The sequence below is a fragment of the Palaemon carinicauda genome, chromosome 31 (assembly GCF_036898095.1).
Source record: "Palaemon carinicauda isolate YSFRI2023 chromosome 31, ASM3689809v2, whole genome shotgun sequence".
NCBI classification, from domain to species: domain Eukaryota; kingdom Metazoa; phylum Arthropoda; class Malacostraca; order Decapoda; family Palaemonidae; genus Palaemon; species Palaemon carinicauda.
Window position 1 is genome coordinate 80,597,748 of NC_090755.1, and position 24,904 is coordinate 80,622,651.

Sequence of the window (24,904 nt, forward strand, 5' to 3'; positions counted from 1 at the left end):
ACACACTGGATGATTTCCATCCGATGTATGAACCAAGACGCTCAAAGTCCATATACTGAAAGAAGTTCAGTGATGAAGCAATCTTTCTCGGATCATGACCTGCGGGAGTACTGTCAGGATCTGCTCTACGAATAAAGTAGGTGAGCTTCGCCCTCAGTTGTTTTAGGGATAAGTTTGATCCAGAGGTTTCTCCTTTAAAGAGCTGTCCTCCCCTGAAGTCTGAAGTTCTACGAAGATAGACCTTTAGACACTCTACTGGACATAGAGAGACATCTTCCTTCAGAGGGCAGATTCTCCAGGGACCCCACCTTTTAGTGGGTAGCTCATTTTTAGCGATAAAGGTTGGATCAGGGAAGAAATTCAGTTCTGCTTCTGCAAACTGAATGTGGACCTTATCCCTAGATAGGGCCACTATTTCACTAACTCTTCAGGGGCTATAGCAAACAGAAAAATAACCTTTTGGGTTAGATCCTTAAGCGAACAATCTTCATTGTTCATGGATGAGGCATAATGTAGGACCTTGTCCAAAATGCCTTCGTGATCTTATTAAAGATCTCATTCGCCAAGTCCACTTGAAAGGCATTTTGAAGAGGTCTAGTCAAGGCTGACTTGCACGTAGTTATCGTGTTGGCCGCTAAACCTTGGTTATGAAGATGGATAAAGAAGGACAGACAGAAGTTCATTGAAATCTCTTTTGGTCCTTTTGTTTTTACGAAAGCAACCCACTTTTTCCATGATGACTCATATTGTCTTCTAGTTGACTTAGACTTGTATTCTTCTAATAATAATATATTGCCTTATGAGATCCCAAATCTTTTCCTAACCGCTAGGGCCAGAAAATCATGCAATGAAGGGTTCGGGTTCTGAGATAAATCGCAGGCAATTAATCTCTGAACCTTCTGAAGTAGTCCTTGGTTCAGAACTAGGGACAGCCTCAGCCTCCGTTCCTTCCTCAAAGAGGACAGATTGCTCTTGGGCTACCTGGGAGCCAACAGAGCTACTCCTCCCTGGAAGGATCTCAGCAGGTGATTGGATGGGATGAACTGGAAATCCTAAGTCTATCCCTTCCATTTCAGAGACATGATGTCTGTCATTTTTATTAGAGGATCCTCGTATGGGGCTCCGTATCGAGGTAGTTCCTTAACGACGCTCGTAAAGAGGAGGTTGGATTGCAGTCCGGGGACTTGTTCCCATCTGGGAGAGAATGAGGTCTACGTCCGTGGACCATTCTAACTCTTATCTGCTTGAGCCCGAGTAGAGCATCCACTGTCACATTGCGGATCGGTTGTATATGAACTGCTGACAGGTGCCATCCCTTAAGGTAAGGGATGGTTAACTACACCCAGACTGTATGAGACATTCTCTGGCATTGTCGATTGCAGCATCTCGTTATCGCTTCGAAGTCCCAGATCAGCCGTAGACAATCTGATCTGCGTGGAGAGTGTTTCCCCACTCATGACAGGACCAACATGGTCTTGGGACTTTCGGATTTTGACCTTTGTTAGGGAAGCGATTAAGGAAGGACTGATATCTGTCTTTTTAGATCTCTTCGAGCGTTTGATGCTTGTTTTCTCCAGACACTCGACTCATCTTGCAGCAGTGCTTTTAGCACTGGGTCTGTCTCTATTGCAAACTGGATAGAGATCAGACCTCCTCCCTGTTCGCGTCTTGGGAATTTGACTGATTACCACTCTCTTTAGAACGACCTTGCCATCTCCTTTTACATTCCCAAAGGAAAGGAGAGTTGGTGTGACCACAGGCTTCAATGGCTTTTTCGCCATTGAAACCCTTGAGCTGGAGAGAATCGAGACTTCTTGAAGCTTATCTTGCATCCGCTATGTTCCAGGGACCGGATTATTTCCTTGAATGTTCATAGACCAGCCACCTTGGGTGCTGCTCACCCCAACCTCTCCTCCAGGAACATTGTTGCCTGAACCTTTCCTAGGCTTAATTATTGCGTGACTGTGTCTGCCAATTTTATGAAGATATCTAGGACTGTGTCTTGTCTGACAAGTATCTTTCCTAGGAAATACGTTACTTTGTGTAACTTGAATCCTAGATAGGAGGGTAGAGGGTGATTGACTGGAAGTTGCCAATAGACGACTTTCAGGTCTGGTAAGACTACAAGCACCCTTTTTTGCAACAGGGTCCTTATGTTCAGAAGGATAAACATTCTGAACTCGTCGTTTTATTTGGGCTTGTTGAGTAGCAACAAGTCCAGAATGACACTGAATTTTCTTGAGTCCTTCTCGTAGACACACAACGGCCTTCCCTGGAATTCGGTGGACTATAGTTTCCTTACCACCTGTATGCTCTAGAGCTCTCATGTAAACTCCTCCAGGAGGGTTTTGGATTATAGGAGGAGTTGAGGAAATGGTGGTAGAGACATCTCCACCTCCCATCTTAGTCCCATCTTGATTAGGCCTTGGACCCAAGGATCGAAGGTCCAGCAATCCTAAAGGAATCTCCCTCCTACCAGAAAAGCATTTCTATGCTTCGAGTGATCAGTAGGATTATATTTTCGACCACCTGCCTGTGGCAGCGCGGTCACTACAACTGTGGGATGTTGTTGAACAGCTCGAAATTAATTTCCAGACCTTTAAATCTTCCTCTTAGGTTGGGGACCCACAACCGTGGAAGACTTTTTGAAAGGATGCCCCACTTTTGGAGAAGTCCTACTTTCTCTGTGGTGGCATTCTTAATCACTTTCCTGACTACCTCGTCTGAAAAGAGGTCTTTACCCCAGATGTTGGAAGATATTAGTTTCCTTGTTTCGTGTTTCACTGTCGCGTTAGCGAACACAAACTCCCTACATGTTCTTCTAGCCTTTATAAAGGCATAAAGGTCTTTTACCAAGGTAGCCATATGTATTTTAGCTAAGACCTTGAGCATGTCTGGGGTCTTGATGAGCTGAACAGAACTCTATGTAGTTTTGTAGAGATAGGGAGGCTGCAAGTCTCTCCTTTGTCTCTTGTTCATCATGTAAGAGAAACTCGGATAATTTAGGGAGATTTTCTTTAAATTGTCGACTGGTGACATCCACCTCAAGTCTTCCTACTGAAAAGGTTAAATGGGCTTCCTTCCAGTTCTTCTGTCTGGGAAAAGCTAGTGACAGAGGCTCGCACTCTTGAGTGTAGGACACGGTTTACCTGCCTCCACTGCTTCGGTGACATATTTAAATGCTTTCTCCGTAAAGGGGAATAAATTGAAGCAGGAGCAAGAAAGGAAGAGTGCCTGTTACCGGGTGTTAATACCTTCGACACCGAGTAACCCGCCTTTTCTATGCTACTTGATAGGATAGCCTGTGCTTTATCATGGGCGAGAATCATAACCTCCTTTGATTACGTTCCTTTCCTTAACCTTGGTTCATCCTTCAGTCTAACGAAACAGCACTCATCTTCTCTGAGATGTAGAGTTTGCCGTTTAAAATCGGCATCAGCTCCGCAAACCTCCAGGGATTGGTTTTGGAGCCTGTCGGAAGGTCTTGATCTATGGGTTGTTTATAGGACCCCTGAGGAGTGCCAAGTGGAGCTTTACAAGGCTACCTTGCATTTTGCTCTGTTTGCACAAGTTTTCTATTAGATTCCTCACTTGAGCCCATAACTGGTCCAATCCATCTAATAGAGGGATAGAAGGCGGAGATATCGATGTCGCTGGTTCTAGAGCCGGAATAGACGGAGACAATTCCAATCCGACATTCTTCCCTTCTTCCCATGGGCGCTTTCTGCGCTCCTTCCCAAGGGTTATCTGGCCGTCGGGAGAATTACCTCGTGTCTGGGGTACCACTATTTCCTTACTTGCTGTTGGAAATAGTATCCTACACATCTTGTCATTAGGCAGGTAAGGTGAGATTTTCTGAAAGCCTCTCACCCAGTTGCGTAGCTTGAAACGAGCTGCATCCCTAGTCTCTACCGACTTGGGATTCTTGAAACCCTTGGACAATAAGGTCCGACATACTTTGCAAGCCTGCGGATTCCAATAATGCAGGGGTTCGGAAATAATATTGCAGGGGGCATGAAACCTGCATGCATTATGTCCGTAAAAATACTTGCTCTTAGTTTTGCAGAAGACTGCAACACATGACATCTGGTGTTCCGCCTGTAAAGAAAGGAAAACAGAATGAGTATACGATTGATTATCTCGCTGATAACCAATATATCAAAAGTCATATCTTAACAGAATAGCTTAGGATAGCAAGCTATAAAGGAATAGTAGAAGACACATACTTGTGTATCCTCCGCAAACAAATGCTGTTGCCTTCCCTCAGTATTAGATGTGAGGAGATTCCCTTATCAAACCCTCAGTATTAGATGTGAGGAGATTCCCTTATCAAAGGAACTCCAACTAAAAAGGGGGTCTCACCCCTAGGGGTAGAGAAGTGTATAAATCAGTCCCTTTTATACTAAACTCTGTGGGGTAAGGATGACTGATTTCTCAATCAGCTTAATGAAGAAACACTATTCCTTCAATATAAGAGCGGCACCAGCATAAGCTCGCACAAGGGTACCGAAGATATGTTAGAAATAACTACTGTATAATCATACTGTAGTTTTCTTTTTGCAGTATGCACTATCTTGCAAATTACTGGCTACTGTATAATTATATATAGTGTGATCCAGCCAATGTGCTGCCTTTAAGGCAAGCATCTGACTGCACAGTCCAGCTGGCATGATGCCAACTGGACTGGGAAAAATTAAAGACATATATTTGTGTATCCCACCCAACCTATTTGCTGTGACCTCCCTTACAATATTAAATCATAGTTAACTGATCATGGAGACTCAAGGATAAGGGCTCTGCCCTTCAAGGGTTAGGAGTGAAATCTCCAGTCCTTAAAAATTTGAATATTGCAGGGTAATCTGAGGACTGATTTCTAATCAGAATCTTGAAATTAAATTCTTTCAATATGAGATTGGGTTCCACAAATACTTGGGTAGGATACTCAAAATATATTGGGAAACACTACTAGTATAATATATACAGTAGCTTTCTATTTGCAGAATGTCCTATACTGCAAATATACTAACTACCTGTATAAACAAATACTGTAGTTCAGCCAGCATGTCATCGGCATAGCTAGCATTTGCCGGCACATCCAGCCTGCTAGCTAAAAGAGAGAGAGAGAAAGAGAGAGATAGCATGGAGAAAAGGCTACCTAATACTGTGTATATATACAGTAAATATGAATGTAAAAATCTCATTTTATTACCTATCTCCAGAAAGAAGGTTCAAATGGAAGGGGAGAATGTAACATTCGAGCTTCCGTCCAGCTACAGTACTGTCGCCAGCAAGGTCCTGTCTATACCCTGCCGCCCGGCAGTATCAGTACAGTCGGCCTGCTGCCGGGTGAGTCGGCACCAATCTGTGCCAGCCTGGTAGGCAGCACCCCGGCAACAGACGCTGTTGCTAGCAGTCCAAGGGTGAACTGAAGAACCTTTGGTAATAGAAGGGACTTCCCACTCACAGCCAACATGGCCACCAGCAGCCATCATGACTGCCGGCCGGCAGCTGTCATGGCTGCAAGCCAGCAGATGTCATAACTGCCGGCCGGCAATTGTCATGGCTGCCTTCCACTGAAATAGCTACTAGCAGTCGGACAACGGCTGAAGAGAGGGAGTCTGGTCGATCCCGGCAACCCACCAGCAACGGTAAGGTTGCAGGGAGTCGCCAACATAACGGGATAGAAGGGAAAGGAAAAAGAGGGTCATGTAAAAGGTACAGCAGGAGCCGGCCACATAGCCTGTCCTGCCTTACCTAACGAAACTCTGTTCCTGTATTAGAACTATCCCATGTGGCTAAAGAATCCTATTCCTTAGCCTAGGGTTAGATTAATACAATAAAGAGGTTGGTAGCACCCTCGCCACCACCACTAAACAGAAAGGAAACTGGGTTCTAGTGCCGGTATCCCCTAAGCAGTAGAAGAATTCTATTCTTTAGCTTAGGGTCAACCAACACAGGACTAGTCTGCTAGGCCACAGGGAGAAGGTATCATATCGTACAGACCCCTCAGGAGTGGCCTAGGGAGGTCTAGCCTCCTATGTCGGCAGCCTAACCTAGCAAAAGAATTCTATTCATCTTGCTAGTCAGCTACCGACTACAGACTAAATACTCTGAGATTCTGGCCCAAACCCAAAAACCTGCATCTGCAGTTACAGGGGAAGGGCAGAAAAAAACCGTAGGATAGTCATGCCTGAATTAATTCTAAGAGATAACTATCTCTGCATGAATTGAAATCACAATACACAATGGTAATCAGGGAAATGTCTAAACGCATAATAAAACGCCTAGGTTAGGTTACCTAGGCGAGACGAGATCTCGGTTACCTCACTCACCGAAACATAACTATACGATCGACAGAGAAAGGAAAATTATGCACATTATAAATATCTTTAAAAGTATAATTTGCCTAAATAGCTTACATAATTAATTAATGCTAAAAGGGAAGTCGTTCTACTAACTAAATAACACATGCCTAACGAACACTTTTCCCATGGCACCTCCGGTATGAGGCTTAGCTTCTAAACACAATAAATTACTTTAATTTCACTGTGAAACAGGAGCTAAAAATTACTCATTGTAAAGACCCAATACTCATCTTTCCGAAGGCGAAAGAAGTTGGAGAATGCATAATAAAAATCCTTGTAAATTGATCGAAAAGTTAGATCAACAGGTATCACGACTAAGCGAACTCGCTACAAAATTAGGAATGTCCGCCATCTTGGGAATGGTGCTGTTGTGGTGGTCAATAGTGGTCAATAGTAGTATGAGAACGGGGGCAACCTTGATACGGCCCCTCCTTCTATTCTGCCACGTCCCCCTCAAAGCGTAAACGCTATTAGGGGTGCAGATTGCTATGTGGCGTGTCGAGAATACGTCCTCTGATATTATGCGGTATCCTCGAGAGAAAATTTAAGAATATTCGCTCCAGGAGTTAGAATTCTGGGACCTGAAGGTTTAATTCTCTGGGATTATCACTGTAGTAACATATATCCCTTAGGAAGCTACTTTAGGAACTTCCATCAGGACGACATGGGTTGAGCCCAAAAATAGGATCTATATTACAATCTATAATGTAACAACTAAATACATTACTTATCCAAAGGAGAATAAGAATTAATGGAATTTTATATTTTTAAATCCAAGATGAAGATTATTACAAGAATACTGTACATTACATAAGATTTCCTTGTTACGATTTCTTCACTTCAAGGTATGTATGTACAACAAAGAAGAAAAGGAAACTTATAAGACAAAATATTGAGTCTTTCCTTAATTACTCTCGTTTTGGGAATTTGGCTGCTACTATGTGAAAATATAAACATAGTCAATGTATCAATAGATTTTAAAGATACAGCCTCGATCTGATAATTGTACTATGCTTAAACCTATTACCCAAGGAACATTCCTGTAAATTAAATGTGATGTATACAATATAACACAACTTTGAATACATTGATGTAATGTATTCCAAAAAGTATACAGTACATACATATTCACAAATGAGAGCACATAGGAACAATTTATTTCCTCATTACATAAAGGACTAAAGGAAACTTTGTTCTCAAGAAACTAGATACATATTGACAACAGCTATCACAGATACCCAATTGCAATATTTGTATCCCAACTTGTGAGAGACAACCATTGAAAAAATAATAATTCATAAAATCGTTACATGTCGAGATACACCTACTGCAACATTTATGAGGTACATACTACCAATATTTTTTATGAAAAATACTAGCTCGAATTTCAATGACGTACATCTTAAGTTTATTACCAGGTTTCCTTGGAAAGAAAAGTGAAAAGAACTATGGCAGAAAACAAGGTCTTTCTTCCTTTCTAACCAATTACTGATATTAATTGGTACCAATCTATATAAATTACAATCAAGCTTTGGCTTTAATTCTCCTATTTATCTAGTACAGGACATTTAAGATAATCATTCCAAAAAATAATAAGTGGTTTACTATATCCACCACTCCACTTCATAGAGACAACTGTTTAATGTTAACAACCAATGTTGAACTACAAAAACATATTTTTCCTAGACTTGGTATAGTGAATAATTAAATAATGGTCACACTCCTATTACACAAGACTTGCAACAATTTTTCTTCAAAATATATCCTGAATAGTGTAGTAAAATACCTCTTGACAGCTGCATATCCATTTACTTACGAAAAATCACAAACCAAACAATTTCACAAAACTAAATCTATCCTTTTGATTGTCAAAATATTTCACTCAAATGAGGAACCCCAAGGGCAATGGCTCAGCAAGGTATTTCTGTGACAACTGGAGCAGAAAACATATCTTCTATTACATGAAAGTACGACATTCGCAGGTTTTACCCGGGAGACTGAATTTTATCCTAACTCACAATAAAGAATAAAATCAAATACTTAGCTGAAAACCTGTTATATCCTGGTTTCTCCTCTATAGTAAGAGCACTGTGCACCCAGACATTCTTCTTCTCTGCCTCTTTTCCTTCCTTTGTATCCTACTGTACTGTATCTTGCTATTGTAATGTGATAACATCCAGTATTACATTAACACTGTTTTTGTCAAACTTGTGCACAAACTTTATTGCTACTATTCGGCATTAAACCCATGCCATATAGAATTTTCTAATGGCAATAATTCTAAGGTCTTTTACAGATAATTTTAAGCAATATGTCTAAGATAGCCTGATTTTTCAAGTTAAAAAATAAATTTGAATTTAATGTTCTCATTTGTTAAAGATAAAATTTGCATTTAAAAAAAATTTTTCAACTAAACATTAATTTTTCATGTATATAATGAACATCATGGTCAAACTGATTATTCCTTTACAACCAGTTAACTCATTAAAATTTGAATTTTTTTTCTTTGACTGCAGTGTGGATATCTGATGTAGAAAATGAATGAGGGTAATTTCATTATATATTTAAATATTTTGAAAATTAGAACTTTTTCTTTAACAAACAACTAACTCTATATGCTGAGGGATAAGGAGGCTAAATATAGCAATATATTTGGTGCAAGTGTAAACCAGATTATAATAAAATACAGAGAAAGAAATATAAAAATTTTATGCTGTAACTTTGTCTACAAAATGTGCATTAAATAAAAATAAGATCCACTACAGGTATACTAAATACAAGGGAATAAGAGTTGACAGTTTGCTGCTCCTAGTGCTCTATTACTAACTTCTGTGAAAATATACAGGGTTGACTATTAACTTACCGTACAACCATGCAATTTCGAAACTACCAGCTGAATTTTGCTGACTTATGCTGAAATTAATAGAGCAAGTGTCTCTCCTAGGAATGAAGTAAAGAAAGAAAATAAAAGTTAATAGATAGCCGTAATTCAAGAACTTTAATTACAGTTCTCTAAGCAGGATAAGCCACAATTGACACCTAGATGTTGAAGGTATAGAGAAGCATTGGTCAATAAAATCCACTCTACATATATAAAACTAAATGTTATCTGTTCTCATAAGATAAAAATTTGTCTAAAAAATTTTGAAAAAAATATACCCGATAATTTCATTTGACAGATTTACCAGGTTTTATGCTGCTTTCAAAGAATAGCCCATTTGCATTGGGTGCAGCTGGCTGTAAATAAATATTGTTTCTGCAAATAGGACTTGTATTATGATTGCTTGATCATTCTCATTAGGTCATTGCAAAGTTCTATAAAAAAAGAACTTCCAACAAGGAATGCATGCGAACAGAATCCTGGCTGCAGAAAGTCAACTATGACTTTGAAATGAGTTTTATGTAAGTTAGGATTTCATGAGCAATAGAAGAACAAAATAGATTAGATTAATGACTAAATAAATTACCAGATGGTACACTATTCTATAGAAAATAATTTTATCAGAAGTCAAAATTCTTCACTCATAAGGCTGGCTCAATTTGGCTTTGTATTACAAAAAAGCAAAAATACCCCATAATATTAACATATATCATATTTCAACTATAAAGTTGAAATATGATATATGTTAATATTAATTATTTTATAAGTAAATCTCTTCCCTGTTTATTCTGCATCAGCTCTGATAGATGAATTAATAAAGTTATGGAATTTAGCCTATATAGCCAGTGCTTGGAAGCTGTAAAATCATTTCATACCCAATGTAACTATAAGGAAAGTCCAATAGTTGCACCAAGTAAAAGTTATAAAGGTTGGAACAGCAAGAGAAAGAAAAAATAAATTCAAAATAAAGTAGTAGTAGTAGTAGTAGTAGTAAAACAGTAGCAGCTAGGACCCAAAGAAACAATGCCTGACACTTAGGTTATAAAAATGGTACGCCACACTATTCTATGGTGTTGGACAAGAAATAAGTTGTGTTTAACTTCTATGCATACATTGCTCTGTATTTACATAAACGGATAGATTCACATTACTTTCCTCACTAACTGCCAGTTGTAAATTTTCTTTCCAGCCTCTGGACACCACTTCCTAATTTCCCCCAAGTCATTAATCTATATAGAAGCCATCAAAAGGCATTATTATTATTATTTCTTTTTTTAGTAATCATATCAGCTGCATTCATTAACACAAGCCTTGCAAGTTTTTGCCCCATTTACTAATCAGTAGGCTAGTAATTTCTTCTGTTTCATTTAAGCCTTTGCTTCTCTTTCAAACTGCTCTTTCAATACCTGCTTTATACAGCAGGCCATTGTGTCCATTGGCTAACAAAATGTTTCTACCAATTTTATTAGGTTATTTTCCACCTCCCTCTTTCAATAAAGCAAGTTGCTCTTATTCTAGATACGTGTAGGAAAACGTTTACTCCATGAATATTTTTTAATCCTGTGAATCTAGTTACAATATGCTATATTTAGTAGTAGCAAGTTCACCCTTACACCTTCCCCAAAGCACACCCCGCTGTGGTTTACATCAACGGCATAGCTCTTGGTAGTGTCCCTTCACTCCTGCTGGATTGCTTTCTGCATTTACATCTGTCGTCCCTGGTTAATTTCTCCCTAGACGATTTCATTTGCTTGATTTTGGGTTACATTTAAAAAGAAAAAAAAAAAAAAAAAAAAAAAACTAATCCTTATGAGTAGAATTTTGAATCTCCTACATTAAATTATTTTACAAGAACATCAACATTGTGGTAGGGAAAGATCATTTTATTTCTTGCTTTACTTGAAATTATGTCATCATAGAAATCCTTAACTTGGAAGAACTTAATGTTCTGTTTCCCATCATACCGGGATTCCTCAGTCGGGAATTCAACTTTAATGCATTCGGAGTAAGTTTCCAAAATGAAAATAAAATAAAATAAAACAGAACTATCTTATATATGAATAATTTGAGCACCTATCATGTAACAAATATTTACCACTAAGATAAATAGGAGATAAATTTATATACAAGTGAAATATAAGTCAAAAGAAAAACAGAATTTAAATAAAAACCTATATACTGTACAAGATACTTGGTATATGTAGTTTTCAAAACTACATTATGCCTGTTGGCTGTGTAGTATCTTCTTGTTTACTTTCGAGTGAAAATGGAGGGATCCTGCAATCAAATGTAAAGCCATCTTCTCTCTCCATACGAAATGTTCCCCTGAAAAGAAAATCAAATGTACCAAAAAAAAAAATACATATTTGTTAGAATTTCATTTATTTCTATGCTCACCGTAAGTTCATACAGTATTACTTTCTTCTCTGGAAGCTCAGAAAGTCAACATTTAAACAAAAAAATCTCCAAATCACTAATGCCTCTAGTAAAGCAATGAAGCCAGCATCTAACAAAAATAATAGCCTGCACAAGTTAGAAGGCTTCTTCAGTCTCAAAGTCAAAATACTTTCCTATTCTCTTGAAGCTACTAATCAGTGGCGAGAAGGGCGGAAATATATATGAACATCAGGTGAAAACATGAAGAAATGTTATCAAAATTTAATTTCTTACTATGAACATTACCTGATATTCATATTGCTGACTCCTACACTTTACAGGTGGTGGGTAACCAGTGACGTAAAGAGAAGGCTTTTAGTTTTTATAATAAATTAAATCAGACTTACCTTCAGTCTAATATTTTGGGTACTTTAAACTCTAGATGACATTTAAAAAATTACTTTTAATAGCCTGCACAAGTTAGAAGGCTTCTTCAGTCTCAAAGTCAAAATACTTTCCTATTCTCTTGAAGCTACTAATCAGTGGCGAGAAGGGCGGAAATATATATGAACATCAGGTGAAAACATGAAGAAATGTTATCAAAATTTAATTTCTTACTATGAACATTACCTGATATTCATATTGCTGACTCCTACACTTTACAGGTGGTGGGTAACCAGTGACGTAAAGAGAAGGCTTTTAGTTTTTATAATAAATTAAATCAGACTTACCTTCAGTCTAATATTTTGGGTACTTTAAACTCTAGATGACATTTAAAAAATTACTTTTAATAGCCAGCACAAGTTAGAAGGCTTCTTCAGTCTCAAAGTCAAAATACTTTCCTATTCTCTTGAAGCTACTAATCAGTGGCGAGAAGGGCGGAAATATATATGAACATCAGGTGAAAACATGAAGAAATGTTATCAAAATTTCATTTCTTACTATGAACATTACCTGATATTCATATTGCCGACTCCTACACTTTACAGGTGGTGGGTAACCAGTGACTTAAAGAGAAGGCTTTTAGTTTTTATAATAAATTAAATCAGACTTACCTTCAGTCTAATTTTTTGGGTACTTTAAACTCTAGATGACATTTAAAAAATTACCTTAATCACCCAATCATTAATTCATATAAACAACTTAATTTCTGTGCCACACCTAATCTTACAACAAACAACCAAATAAATTTGAAAAGGTTACTAAACCACAACCTAAAAGTGTACTGTAATTCTACTAATCCAACCTCTTAAATTTACCATTCTACCAGCCCATATCCCACCAGCCATTATAGGTCATAAAGGTACCAAGCGTGATACATAAATCAAGAATACTCAAGAAAATGTTAGTAAGAAACAGATTTGGGATGCTGCCGAAGTGCATGTAAAAAAACCTTTCTAAATAATAATTTTTAGCAAAAATTTTATAATTGCACTTCTTAGATCATGATAATTTTCAAATATTTCATAAGATTTAGATCCAATTCTTTTTGAGCTTGTTGAGAAATAGTAAAATTGAATGAAATTGCTTTTGGAAAGGTAGTGTGTATATCTTCACAGAACAAACTTTATGTCTGTGGGTAGTGGGTTGGCCAGAGCACCAGTCACCCCTTGAGATACTACCACTAGAGACTTATTGGGTCCTTTGACTGGACAGTTAGTACTATATTGGATCCCTCTCTCTGGGTACGGCGCATTTTGTCTTTGGCTACACATACACTGAATAGCCTGGCCTATTCTCTCCACATTCTCCTCTGTCATACACCTGACAACACGTAAGATTTCCAAACAATTCTTCTACAATCAAGAATGAATTCATTTAACTAATGAATATCCATATACTATCTAAAAATTAGAATAGTGGAGTTACTGGCAAATTGAAGTGCTGATTAAAAGAAAATTATATCCATAAAAAAGGGGTCTCATAAAATTAATGCTGATGAGGCAGCCACTGTCTTTAATCAAATATGCATAAAAGGGGGTCTTCTACCAAACTACACAAGTCTTCTTAAATATCTTATATCTTTTATTAATTTTTTCCCTGTTGGACCTTTGTAGCTCATAGCATCCTGGTTTTCCAACTAGGGTTGTATCTTTGCTAGTAATAATAATAATAATTGAACAAAGGTTGCGCTATTTCAGTGACTTCTGACACAGTTGTCAAATAAAAAAAACTTTGCCTCCTGCCAAGTCTATCTGCATTCCCAAGCACTGCATCCTCTGCTTGGGTATGAGACTACTGTATACTTCTCTCTATTTACCACAATCGATTGTGGCATAAGGCAAAAAGTCTGTTTTGGTTCTGAAGCAGGTGCCTCCGAGAGTACAGGATCAGCCAGTTGTCCAGGTACTATTATAAAAGACAAATGCCGTTGGCGTGAACGCAAGAAGAGATGACTTTATATACTCGAGTATATACTTGGGGTGTGACAATCAGTCCAAAGCAAAGAAGTCTGAACTTGTATAGCTTTGTCTTGTGGACAAAGTGGAAGTACTTCCTGTAGGACCGATGGATCATAATTTGAAAGTATAACCGTTTTTCAGATCCTCCTGATGGAAGCTCCTACAGTGCTCAATGTCTCCTTTTTGAAGGGAATTAGTAGGACAAACTCGTTCAAGGGGATAGGTCGATGACCAGTCTTCAATCTCCAGTCGACTTTTCCACAAGGAACAGCTGAATGTAAAAGCCTAGCGAGCCATTTCGTACAATCTCAAGCATCTTCAACTTTGTTCAAAGGGGAAGGGATTTGTCGGGGACTCGCTTAGTAAGATGAAAACGTCATTGGAGTCTGAGTGAGGAAGGGTAAGATTCAATGAATGGGAGGTGGTACCCATCCCAAAGGACCTCTAACATCCAAACTTTGGCTCCGTAATGCCACCACCTTGCTCAATAGCTTAATAAGCTTCACTTGTGGCAGCAGTAGGAGGGAACTGCTGAACCTGGCACACTCTATCTCCCAACCTACCCCAACACCTACTGACCAAAATGGGCACAAAAAGGCTGAGCAGTCCATGTCTTTCCAATAGCATCGGCTTTTTCAAAGTCATCTTTAAAAGGGTCATAGATGATGTTATGGTGGATGCCTTTCTTTGAGGTGCCAAGTTCCTTACAGGTGACTGCCCAATGAAAGAGGAAGGCCTCCCTCGAGTTCCTCCACTTTTCTACAGTATCATCAAACTCATGGGATGGGAAAAAGTATAGGTTCTGCAGATCATGCAAAGGAAGGACAACGTGCGTGTAATAATGATCATGTGCATGGAGATCATAAAAGCAAAGAACCATCATACGAGGATTGTACCTGTGAAGAACAGTCGAGTGGAGATATTATTTGTGGAACTCTTTGGCTATGACGTTTTTCATCACTTCATTGGTCTAATTTGGAAGGTCTCACTCGCACTTTCATTGTCTGATGAAGGAAGAGAACAACACATAGCTGTAGCAGGACCGGAAGCATCTGCACCTCATACCACCTCACTTTCCCAATGGTGAGAGGTACAGCTCTACCCGTCAAGCACCTGGAAGGGGGTTGGTAAAAGTATGATGTGACTAGGTCAGATGCACAGGGCTGGGAAGAGGATGAGGTCAAAGGTACAGGACTAGAAAAAGGAGGACGATTAAGTTGTTTCTTCCCCTTACCTAGTAGGATGGCCAGGGCACCAGGCCCCCGTTGAGATACTACCGCTAGAGAATTATGGGGTCCTTTGACAGGCCAGACAGTACTACATTGGCTCCTTATTTCTAAATACAGTTCACTATTCTTTGCCTACACATGAACCGAATAGCCTGGCATATTCTTTACAGATTCACCTCTGTCCCCATACACCTGACAACACTGAGATTACCAAACAATTCTTCTTCACCCAAGGGGTTAACTACTGCATTGTAATTGTTCAGTGGCTACTTTTCTCTTGGTAAGGATAGAAGAGATGCTTTTAGCAATGGTAGGCTGCTCTTCTAGGAGAAGAATACTCCAAAATCTAACCATTGTTCTCTAGTCTTGGGTAGTGCCATAGCCTCTGTACCATGGTCTTTCACTATCTTGGGTTAGAGTTCTCTTGCTTGAGGGTACACTCGGGCACACTATTCTATCTTAATTTCTCTTCCTCTAGTTTTGTTCAAGTTTTTATAGTTTATATAGGAAATATTTATTCTAAAGTTGTTACTGTTCTTAGAATATTTTATTATTCCTTGTTTCCTTTTCTCACTGGGCTATTTTCCCTGGTGGGAGCCATTGGGCTTATAGCATCCTGCTTTCCCAACTAGGGTTGTAGCTTACCAGGTAATAATAATAATAATTCCTTTGCAAGTGGCAACGATGAACACAACAGAAGAGGAAGATCAGTAATTTTTTCCCTAGGCAGGCTGAGACTGATGGACAAGATGCTCTCTCTGAAGGTGGGGCGGCAGACAAGGAAGGCACAGCCAAGACATTTTGTAGGTTTTTCTGTGGATGGAGTGCCAGCAAGGCGTAAGGTATGGCACATGGTATTTAGGGCCATGTCCATGGAAACAATGATGTCGTTACCTACTACGGCAATGAACTTCAAGGGGAAGGGTGGGGAATACCACCTTCACTGGGGAAAGGTGATAAATCTACCTGACCTGAACCCTGCCCGAAGGGGTAGATTAAAGTTACAAAGGTTTTCTTATGGAGGATTCAACTCTACAAGAAGCTGAGGAAGACACAATAGTTTGAGCACCAGAGCCTGAGAAGTAAGAGCCAGGCTTCTCCATCACAATCACACAAATAACCTGAAAAGAAAAAGTAAAATGTTTAGACAAAACAGCCGAGCTTTGTTGAGCGCAGAGAGTTTGTGCATACTGCTCTGTGCTTGAAATCAAAGTGGCTATTCAGTATAAAGTGCTGGGGGGGGGGGGGGTGCTTCTTCGCAACCTACCATTAACATTCACACCTTGTTATATATCTTAATAGGCGAGTTCCAGCTTCGCTGAAATCATACTCCTATAAAAATTTGAGGGTTTATATTCATGTAGGAACAATGTGGTTTACAATTATGAGAAATATAGGAAACCACTATTCTTTACCTACGACTAATTAACTACCTTAAGTTGATTTCAATGACTGATTAGCACATGGACTAATTCTATATGACTTTGGTTTACAATTCTTAAAGAATATAAAAAATATCAAGTACACACAAATACTGTATGCTTCATGTCAACACACAGTGCTCATTAGTATATCCTCCTGGCATGTCTTGTTCATGTACTGGTAACATGCATCAACTTCTGATCACTCTTTTAACATTTATTTCAGCCTACAAAAATCTTGCGAGCCACTATATGATATCATGAGAAATTCAGTTCTCAAGAGATATGTTACGATAATTCACAATGCTAGTTACGTAAGAATTAACGAATTAAAATCTTACCACATATGACCAGAAGGAGCCTGCAAGGAGACATGGGATGAATATTGGAAGGCAGGTTGTTGTGATGATAGGACAGGTTCTTGACCAACTACACCTCTCCCTCTGACTGTTTCCAACGTACCAGAAAGGCTAAAAATCCGCCAATGTCTTTCTCGTAACTGGACAGTCAATTCTCCTAAGTTTTCAAGACGTATACAGTACCGCCACTGAAATAGAGTTTATCATAAAACGGTTAAAAAAACTGAGATTCACACCAGCGTAGGAATAAACTTACTTTTTAAACTTTCAACTTTAAATTCACAAACTCCTAATACTATATACAGGTACTAAAATGTGATAAATCTATCTTTATAACCTTACCCAATAAACATTGGTACTTTGTGATTCTCTACATCCCATATAAAATGGAATGACAGTGACCCTAATATTTTCTGTTGTTTCCTTGTGTACATCAGACAATTCAAGCCATGGATGGTTACGTTCTTGCCAAGCCTTTAGTGTTTCTCGAGGGCCAAAAGGAGGATCTATAAAGAGATATGTACAAATAGAGATTATCCAAAAAAAGCAAAATTTTTAAGTAATTTGTATTTTCCCTATTCATACAAACCTGAGTCTTTCAACAAAGGATATTGTTTCTATGCAAGCTTGAATTGGTTGTTAAAATTGGATAATTGCAGTTTTCCAACTAGTGAGGGTGCAGAGCAAGGAGCCCTGCCCAATTTACAGTCAGAAAGCCCTCTCTTTTGACTTTTTGGGAGAGGGATGGTTGATAACAGAAGTTAGATTAAATGACAAGTTTGTATGGCTAAGAAAAGTGAAAATTACTTAAAAAAAATGTTCATTTGTTCCTAACCATCAAAAACCTTGTCCTTTAATTAGGGAGACGCTGCTTGGTGGGTTGACGGTTCCCTGGAACACAAACAGGGAAGTTAATTTTCTTCCCCGGAAGTGATCAACATATGATCTCTAGAGAAGCTAATCGATCGAGGACCACGGCCATCCCCTATCTGTCTTTCATATGGATGAAAGGTACAAAAGATTCGGGCCACACGGTCTGGCCTCTTTTTATGTGAGTTCCCCCTTTGCGAATTCACTTACACGTTGCACAGAGAACCGCAATACCTAATAAATAAAAAATCCCATATTCACGACAAATACTCTTGCAACGCCATGATTTCATATAGCCAACGCTCCTTTACACTGGCCGTGCTTTACGCCACTTACCCCTCTCCATCCAGGTCATCCTAGTTTTCGCTGTACACTGTACAGTATATCTACTTATTGTGGTAAATAATTACAACTATACAGAATTTGAAATAAACCAGATTTTGATTAAACTGGTGTTTCAATTAATTGTATCCAATAATAATGTATGTAATATGACAAATTTTGAAATAATTTTTCCTAACAATTCAAACCTTTAAGCTATTTATACGGATAATACTTTCACCAAAGCTGAAAGTACTAACCATTAAAATCTAGTGAGCGTTAACTATTATTATTATTATTATTACTAGCCAAGCTACAACCCTAGTTGGAAAAGCAAGATGCTATAAGCCCAAGGGCTCCAATAGGGAAAAATAGCCCAGTGAGGAAAGGAAATAAGGAAATAAATAAATGATGAGAACAAGTTAACAATAAATCATTCTAAAACAGTAACAACGTCAAAATAGATAGGTCCTATATAAACTATTAACAACGTCAAAAACAGATATGTCATTAATAAACTATAAAAAGACTCATGTCAGCCTGGTCACCATAAAAATATTTGCTCCAACTTTGAACTTTTGAAATTCTACTGATTCAACTACCCGATTTGGAAGACCATTCCACAACTTGGTAACAGCTGGAATAAAACTTCTAGAATACTGTGTAGTATTGAGCTTCATGATGGAGAAGGCATGGCTATTAGAATTAACTGCCTGCCTAGTACTATGAACAGGATAGAATTTTCCAGGGAGATCTGAATGTAAAGGATGGTCAGTTATGAAAAATCTTATGCAACATGCATAATGAACTAATTGAACAACGGTGCCAAAGATTAATATCTAGATCAGGAATAAGAAATTTAATAGACCGTAAGTTTCTGTCCAACAAATTAAGATGAGAATCAGTGGCTGAAGACCAGACAGGAGAACGATACTCAAAACAAGGTAGAATGAAAGAATTAAAACACTTCTTCAGAATAGATTGATCACCGAAAATCTTAAAAGACTTTCTCAATAAGCCAATCTTTTGTGCAATTGAAGAAGACACAGACCTAATGTGTTTCTCAAAAGTAAATTTGCTGTCGAGAATCACACCTAAAATTTTAAAACTCATACAAATTTAAAGAAACTCCCCTTCACTCACACACCTGTGACTGCTTCACTTTGCTCGGAGGTAGGACTTCAAGGGGGACAGGGTCAGCAGGTAATTTTGTATAAATAGCTAAAGGTTTGTATCTTTAGGAAAAAGTAATTATTTCCAAATTTGTCATTTATTCCGTAACTTGAATACAAACCTACGCTATTTATAGGGCTGAATCACCTATTAGGAGGGTGGATGTCCATGCTAATCTGGCTTTTTGGCTTTACCCAGGATCCCCTTTTTATATGAGTAGATTAGAATAAAAAATAAGGAGACCCTAGACCTTACTTCTGGGTTCTATTTACTACCTGAAGCCAATCTTTTCTCTTCATTGATCTTAGCCTTTCTAACTAGTTTATCTACTTTTCGGCTTAACTTCTTGTGCTTGAAAATTACATGAATTGAAGGGTGTGGACCCATTGATTTATGTTTCCTGTCTCTACTTCTTATTACATTAGCTATTTCTCTGTTGAACCACTTAGGTTCTGGAGTTCAATTTGATAAAATTTTGCTATGCAGTATATGTTAAGCCCTTTTTTCTTTATATATTTCTACAAAGGAGTCCCATTGTGTATCATGTTCCCAGTTTCATCATATTCTAAATTCTTGGTGTATTCCTTCAGATTTTCCAGTTACTACATCTGTAGTCTAGTTTTTTTTATAATTTTCCTTTCTTCTAGATGAGGAATATTTACCTGAAATCTAACTATTCTGTGGTCACTTCGGCTAATATTTTTGCCTACTGAAACACTGGATACTATATTTTCTTCTGCTGTTAGCACAATATCTAGTATGTTACTTCCCCTGGTTGGTTCTTTGACCTACTGATGAAGGAATTCATTGTTGACAAATTCTATGTCTATGTCCCTCTGTGTTTGATGTAGAATTCAGTGTCCCAGTTTACAGCTGCATTGAAGTAAGTCTCCCATATATGAGAGAGAGAGAGAGAGAGAGAGAGAGAGAGAGAGAGAGAGAGAGAGAGAGAGAGAGAGAGAGAGAGAGAGAGAGAGAGAGAGAGAGAGAGTGTGTGTGTGTGTGTGTGTGTGTTTTTTACAATGAGTAGCAAGGATGGGCGATGTCATAGGAAAAGCCATGAAGCTCGCTGACTCTGCTTGCAGACGCCAGGGCTAACAGGAAAGCCACCTAAGAGTCAAGTCTTGTCAGAGGCTTGTTTCAGCGGTTCGTAAGGGGCTCCTTTCAGGGAACATAGGACTTTGACAACGTTCCACTGGGATGGTCTGACTTCCGACTGAGGGCGCGATCGCTCAAAGTTTCGAAGCAGGAGAGACAATTCCTTCGAGGAGGAAATGTTCACTCCGTTCAGTTCAAAGACCAGGCTTAGGCTGAACGAAAGCCTTCACTGCCGCAACCTAATAGTTTTTCCTCCCTGAGATACAGTAAAGACTTCCCTATAGTTAGGATAGAGGCACTGAGAGGATGGATACCCCTCCCACTACACCAACCACAAAAGACTTGCCACTTTGATTGGTACGCTGCAGTCGATGAGTCCCAGAGGTAACCCAACATATGTCTAGCAACTGGCTTCAAAAAGCCTCTCCTTTCGAGGCGTTACTTGATATCCTCCAGGCGTGGAGAGACAGCAATGTCACTGCTCGGTGGAAAATCTTCACGTGTGGCTGGTGAGTAAATCGGGAAGTGGGGGCAATTCCCTCGGTGTGTTTGTGAGCAGAGGTACAATATCTGGGAACCATTCTGCATGCTGCCATAGCAGAGTTATTAGGGTCATCATCAGGTCTTGGGATGCCCTGACCTTGTTCAGTAACTTCCTTACTAGGCAGAACTTGAAAGGCGTCCTGACAGAACGTCTGTGGGTCCGGTACTGGAGATCAGTACAATAGAAGTTTCCGGTTGAGAGACGTCACGAACAAATCTATTGTCGGTGAACCCTACAAAGTCAAGACTTTGTTGGCTATCTGTTGATTTGAAGACCATTCAGTACCAGCTATCTGAGTCCTCTTGCTCAGATTGTCTGCCAGCACGTTCTTTTTGCCGGGGATGAAGCGGGCTGTTAACGTTACCGCATTGTCTTCCGTCCATCTGAGGATTTCTACAGCTTGTTGGCACAGGAGCTGAGAAAAAGTACCTCCTTGTTTGTTTATGTGAGCTACCATCGCAGTGTTGTCGCTCATCAGCACTACGTGGTGTACGGAAAGGAGTTGATGGAAATGCTTGAGTCAGAAAAGAGGCTTTCATTTCCAAGAGGTTGATGTGGTACCGCCTTTCACATTTGGACCAAAGCATGGATGCCGTCAGGTGTAACAGATGAGCCCCACCCTTCTTTTCTTTTGATGCATCTGTGAAGAGCATCAAATCTGGGGGAGGAGAGGTGAGGTCTAATCCCTCGAGCAGGTTGGTGTCTAACACCCACCAGCTCAGATCTCTTTTGATCGATACCCACTGGTACTAGTGTGTCCGGTGGGTGTGTGTGCCGAGACCAAAAGGTCTTCAGCTGCTAATGAAGTGACCGAATGCAGAGATGGACGTGAGGAACCAACTTTTCAAGTGAAGTTAGGTGCCCTAATAGTTTCTGCCATCGATGTGCTGGCAGTTTGTCTCTCACGAGGAAGTCCTGGGCTACCTCTTTCAGTGTCTCTGCTCTGTCCTTGGACAGAAAGACCTTGCCTAGTGTGATCTTGATTCTCATCCCTACATATAGCATATCTTGGACCGGTTGCATATGAGACTTCTCTCAATTTATAAGGATCCCTAGATCCTGACAAAAGGCCAAAAGTTTTTCTTGATGGAAGAGAGAGGGTCTCCTTTGAGTCTGCCAGAACTAGCCAATCATCTAGATATAGAAGACGACGAATACCGTTCTAGTGTGGCCAAGTGGACACTAGAGTAAGGACACTTGTGAACACCTGAGGTGCTGTGGACAGGCCAAAACACAGTACTTTGAATTGGTATATCTGATCGTCCATAGTAAAGCGTCGGTACTTCCTTGACAACGGATGTATTGGGATCTGGATGTACGCGTCTATCAGGTCCAATGAGATGTAGTCATTTGGTCTAACAGCCTGTCTGACTGTTAGTGCTATCTCCATTTTGAAGTGAGTCTATTGGACAAACTCGTTCAAGGCTGAGAGGTCTATCACGGGTCTTCAGCCTCCTGACTGCTTTTCTACAAGAAATAAGCGACTGTAAAAGCCTGGAGACCCTCCCCGGACCTCCTAGAGAGCACCCTTCTCTAGCGTGGTCCTAATTTCGGCCTACAGGGCCTGGTCCTTTGCTGATCCCTTAGTATAGGACATCGTCACAGGTGGACTTAAGTCAGTGGAGGGGGGAAAGTCGATAAAAGACTATATAACCCTTTCTTAATACGGAAGTCAACCCAGGGTCAGCTCCTAATTCATCCACCTCTACCATCTGCTCATAAGAGCGAGACATCAGCTGATTTGATCATGACGTAGAGTGAAAGTCAGTAATACTTGATTGTTAAAATACACCTGAAATTTAAAACAAAAGTACATAAATGTTTTATTAAAGCACAATTAACTACAGGATTTAAATAATTGTAATTTTCTAGAATGCTATAACGTTCCCTAACGAAATTGGATGTTTTGAGCTACAATTGGAAATGGATTTATTCTCGGTATATTTTTTTGTGACTTCTAACAATGTTTACAATTTTACATAGAGTACTCGTCATTAAGAAAACTGTATGTAAACATACCATCTATGCCACCTCTTGGCAGAAAATGTAAGCAATGCTAGATGAACAAAAGCGAATTATTTTACTGTAAAGATAAAATTAATTATCATATTTATTTTACTTGAACACACAACTACAGTATATGATTATACTGACCATACTACTCTATATGTTACGTCAATCCTTCCAAATTACAGTGTAAGTAGAAAAAATCATTGAAATATTAAAATACAAGCAAAACCCCTTTTTTTCTGTTGTTATTGTGGCTGAATGCATTTATGCAAAGATTGTAATTTAACTAATGATACTGTTACAGTATCATTATCTTTTAATTTTCTAACCCATTGAAGTCGAAGATGTGATGAATATTATTACTGGGTTACTGTAGATGTTGGATTACTGGGAAAGAGATGATCATTAGGAATTGGGTCTTTTTTCAATATTGCTGTGTACGACATACAAAAATGGTTAGTGGTCATTGTATAAAATATATACAGTACAGAATTTCTATAATGTTGTTTATTGTAAATGTAGGTTACTTATGCGCCAAAACAGAGAACACTTACAGTATAGTTAAGTTTTACTGTAGTGATAGTACTGTAGCATATTACGGTAATATACACTACAGTATCAGAGAATTATACGGTACTACTAGATGGTAACAACTATACTGTGATAGAAACCAAGTAAAAACAATATTAAGCAGTACTTAGCAGGTTAATTATCCGAGCGTAGGCAATGGCAGTGAGTTACAGTATTAGGTTAGGTTAGGAGTTATCCCAACCGAGGGCAACACGCTTTTGCAATTTTTCCCTTATTGCGTCCATCTCTGTAGCCTAAACCTAGCGAAAAATAAGGGCTGACTGTAGATTCAAAGACTATGGACCTTGGCAGCGCATTTCCCTGAGGTCAATCCAGAGGGATATGCATAGGGGTGACTGCAGCAGTTGTACCTCAGTAGACAGAAACAACAAAAGACCTCACAGGAGTTTCCTTGGGCGTTACCCAGTCCAACCCCTACGAATGCCTTGCTCACAACTTCCTCTCAGGACAAAGGCCTAACACTCCACTAGGCCCAAGACCTTCACTCAACACATGGGGATGCCCGGGAACGATCATGCCCCCAAGAAGCACAGAGGAAGAGTAGAACTACAGCCAGTTTAAGCAAAATATTGCAGATTCCACCACTACCCCACCAACATTCAATTCTTGCGTTAATAATTAACAACCAACATTCACTTCTTGAAAAAAGAAAGAAAATTAATGTTTGACAGGAGCAGTCTGTATAGCTATACATGACACTAGCTGAATCAAAAGTGAGGGCTCTTCAACTGGGGGCGGGGCTCCTCACCCCGAACCCTAGTAAGTTGATTAACCGCTCGATACCCATCTTTAACAACCAATTCTAGCTCACACTGAAATAATCTCTAGATTAAAGAACAAAGGCTTGTATGATGTGTAATAACAAATGTAAATAAACTCTTTAAATGCCTTCATTAATCACCACATATCAAAATGATTCCATAGATAAACAAAAGCTTGGAGTACAAGTTTACCTCTTTCTCCATGATGCTGAAGGAACTTGTCAAAAAGGTCATGTCGAATTGGCTTTTTATCTCCAGCTATATATGGCATAACATCTTCATGAGCAATATAATCCAATCCAGGAACTGCATACAATGTTCTACCATTGTCTTGATTTCCTAAAAATGTTACTGCCTCTGTTTGAGCTCTCTGAAATGTTTACATAGCATGTAATATACAATAATTGTAAAACAAACAAATAAATTATCCTATAATAAACTAAGTCACTTTGCGTCAATAGGAGTAGATGATGATGATGATAAACAAAACGAAATGATAAGGC

General features: G+C 39.0%; 1 protein-coding gene across 1 annotated transcript in view; it reads right to left on the minus strand.

The window, feature by feature from the left end:
* Positions 1–7,119: 7,119 nt before the first annotated feature.
* POLDIP2 (DNA polymerase delta interacting protein 2) overlaps positions 7,120–24,904 on the minus strand; it is a 38,589-nt gene continuing 20,804 nt past the window's right edge. The window contains exons 4-7 of the mRNA XM_068355502.1: positions 24,594–24,771; positions 17,376–17,539; positions 17,016–17,221; positions 7,120–11,571 (exon numbers count right to left, since the gene is read on the minus strand). Coding sequence (XP_068211603.1) covers positions 11,460–11,571; positions 17,016–17,221; positions 17,376–17,539; positions 24,594–24,771 — 660 coding nt within the window. The 3' untranslated portion in view covers positions 7,120–11,459. The remainder of the gene's footprint in view (positions 11,572–17,015; positions 17,222–17,375; positions 17,540–24,593; positions 24,772–24,904) is intronic.